The sequence below is a fragment of the Hakea prostrata genome, chromosome 5, assembly GCF_041222555.1.
Source record: "Hakea prostrata isolate BN-2017 chromosome 5, UWA_Hpros_2, whole genome shotgun sequence".
Classification (NCBI taxonomy): Eukaryota; Viridiplantae; Streptophyta; class Magnoliopsida; order Proteales; family Proteaceae; genus Hakea; species Hakea prostrata.
In genome coordinates this window covers 49,295,112-49,296,678 of record NC_142604.1, presented here as the reverse complement: position 1 = coordinate 49,296,678, position 1,567 = coordinate 49,295,112, and the positions used below count along the sequence as shown (strand labels likewise).

General features: G+C 40.6%; 1 protein-coding gene across 1 annotated transcript; it reads left to right on the top strand.

Annotated features, from left to right (window-relative positions):
• The first annotated feature begins 241 nt into the window (after positions 1 to 241).
• On the top strand, positions 242 to 1,567 carry LOC149016326 (F-box protein At2g17036-like). The gene has a single exon (XM_089156728.1). It carries the CDS (start codon positions 242 to 244, stop codon positions 1,565 to 1,567), a length of 1,326 nt encoding a protein of 441 aa, XP_089012854.1.

Genomic DNA, 1,567 nt, shown 5'->3' with positions numbered 1-1,567 from the left:
TGCGCGAACAAAAATCCATCGGCGTATAATTCGGATCTAGAATTGTGAATTGTGATACGGGTATGTATTTATGGTATTAAATGCCTAATCGGAAACGAAATCTACAAATCCCTAATAAATTTATCAGTTTCCGTTTCAAATTAGGTATCTATATCGTTATAAATTGCGGGCAAGGGGGGAATTGTATTGTGTTGTGTCGTGTTGAGGAGGAGGTTCTGATTTCTGAGTTCAGTTCAATTCAATGGCTTCCTTCGTCAACGACATTTGCAGCAGCAACCCCATACGCAGCAGCAGCAGCCATGATGCGGCGGCGCTACTTGGCCGCCTTCCAGAGGATCTCCTGATTCTGATAGTAAACAAATTAGACTCCGTAAGTTTTCATCGCTTCAGTGCAGCGTGCAGGTTCTGGCATTCGGTTGCCGCTGCTGCCAACAAAATACAAATACAAATACAAATACGACATGAGAATCAATTCTTCCCTAAACTACATCAATTCCCATGGCTGATGCTTTCCTTCGATGATGATCATCACCATCGAGGGTTTTGCAGGAAGGACTCTGAAGAAGTTGTTAGGTTAGGAATGCCTGCAATGCCTGATACTATATGTTGTGGGTCTAACATGGGATGGTTGATAATGTTCTGTTGGGCTACTGGATACATGTTTCTTTTCAATCCATTTACTGGGGTTCGTATTGAACTTCCACATAAATCTACTTTACCTCTTCCCAGAAGGAGATTAAGAAGGCTATTTCCTGACTACACCAAGGAGACTTACATTAAGAAGGCTATGTTGTTGTCTCTTCCTCTTCCTACTGCAGCAGCTGTTGCTGCTAACCCCGCTTCTAATTCTAATTCCGATGATGTTTATGGAAACAACAACTTGGATGATTGTTTGGTCTTAGTTTTTTATTGGAGAAATCTCCTTGCATTTTGTAGACTAGGGGATAAGGCGTGGACTGCATTGACAAAAAAAGAAGACCATGTGATGGATGATTATCAAATATATGAAGATTTTATTGTTTATCATGGAAAACTGTATGGCATTAAGTACAACTGTGATCTTGTACTATTGGAATTAGTTCCTGATCAGCCAAAAGAAACAAGTTGTCACATTGCTGCTCCTCCTGATCAACAAGTGGATATCAGCCAGAACCGGATGGGTTTGGTGGGTAAGTATCTCTATTTGGTGGAATGTCATGGGGAGCTGCTAATGGTTATAAGATATATTGAGAAGCGTAGGGGTAGTGGTTGTTTTCAAAATACTCTTATGCTGGAGATATTCAAGTTAGATACACAACATCTGCGTTGGGTTAAGGTAAAGGACTTGGGTGATCAAATGTTATTTGTTGGCACAAATACTAGTTTCTCCCTCTCATCACTTCACTGCCCTGGATTTGAAGGAAACTGCATACTTTTCGTAGATGCACACTTAAATTCCGATCTTTTCACAGAAGGAGGTTTAAATTGCGATCAAGAAATAGGCATATTCCGCTTAGAAGACAACTTTCTTCACACAGTTCATTCAAACATATCTCTGCCCATTTGGTTCGCTCCAATTTCTTGGTAG

Coding starts and splice junctions, on each gene's coding strand:
- LOC149016326 (XM_089156728.1), top strand. CDS start 242: ATGGCTTCCTTCGTCAACGACATTTGCAGCAGCAACCCCATACGCAGC.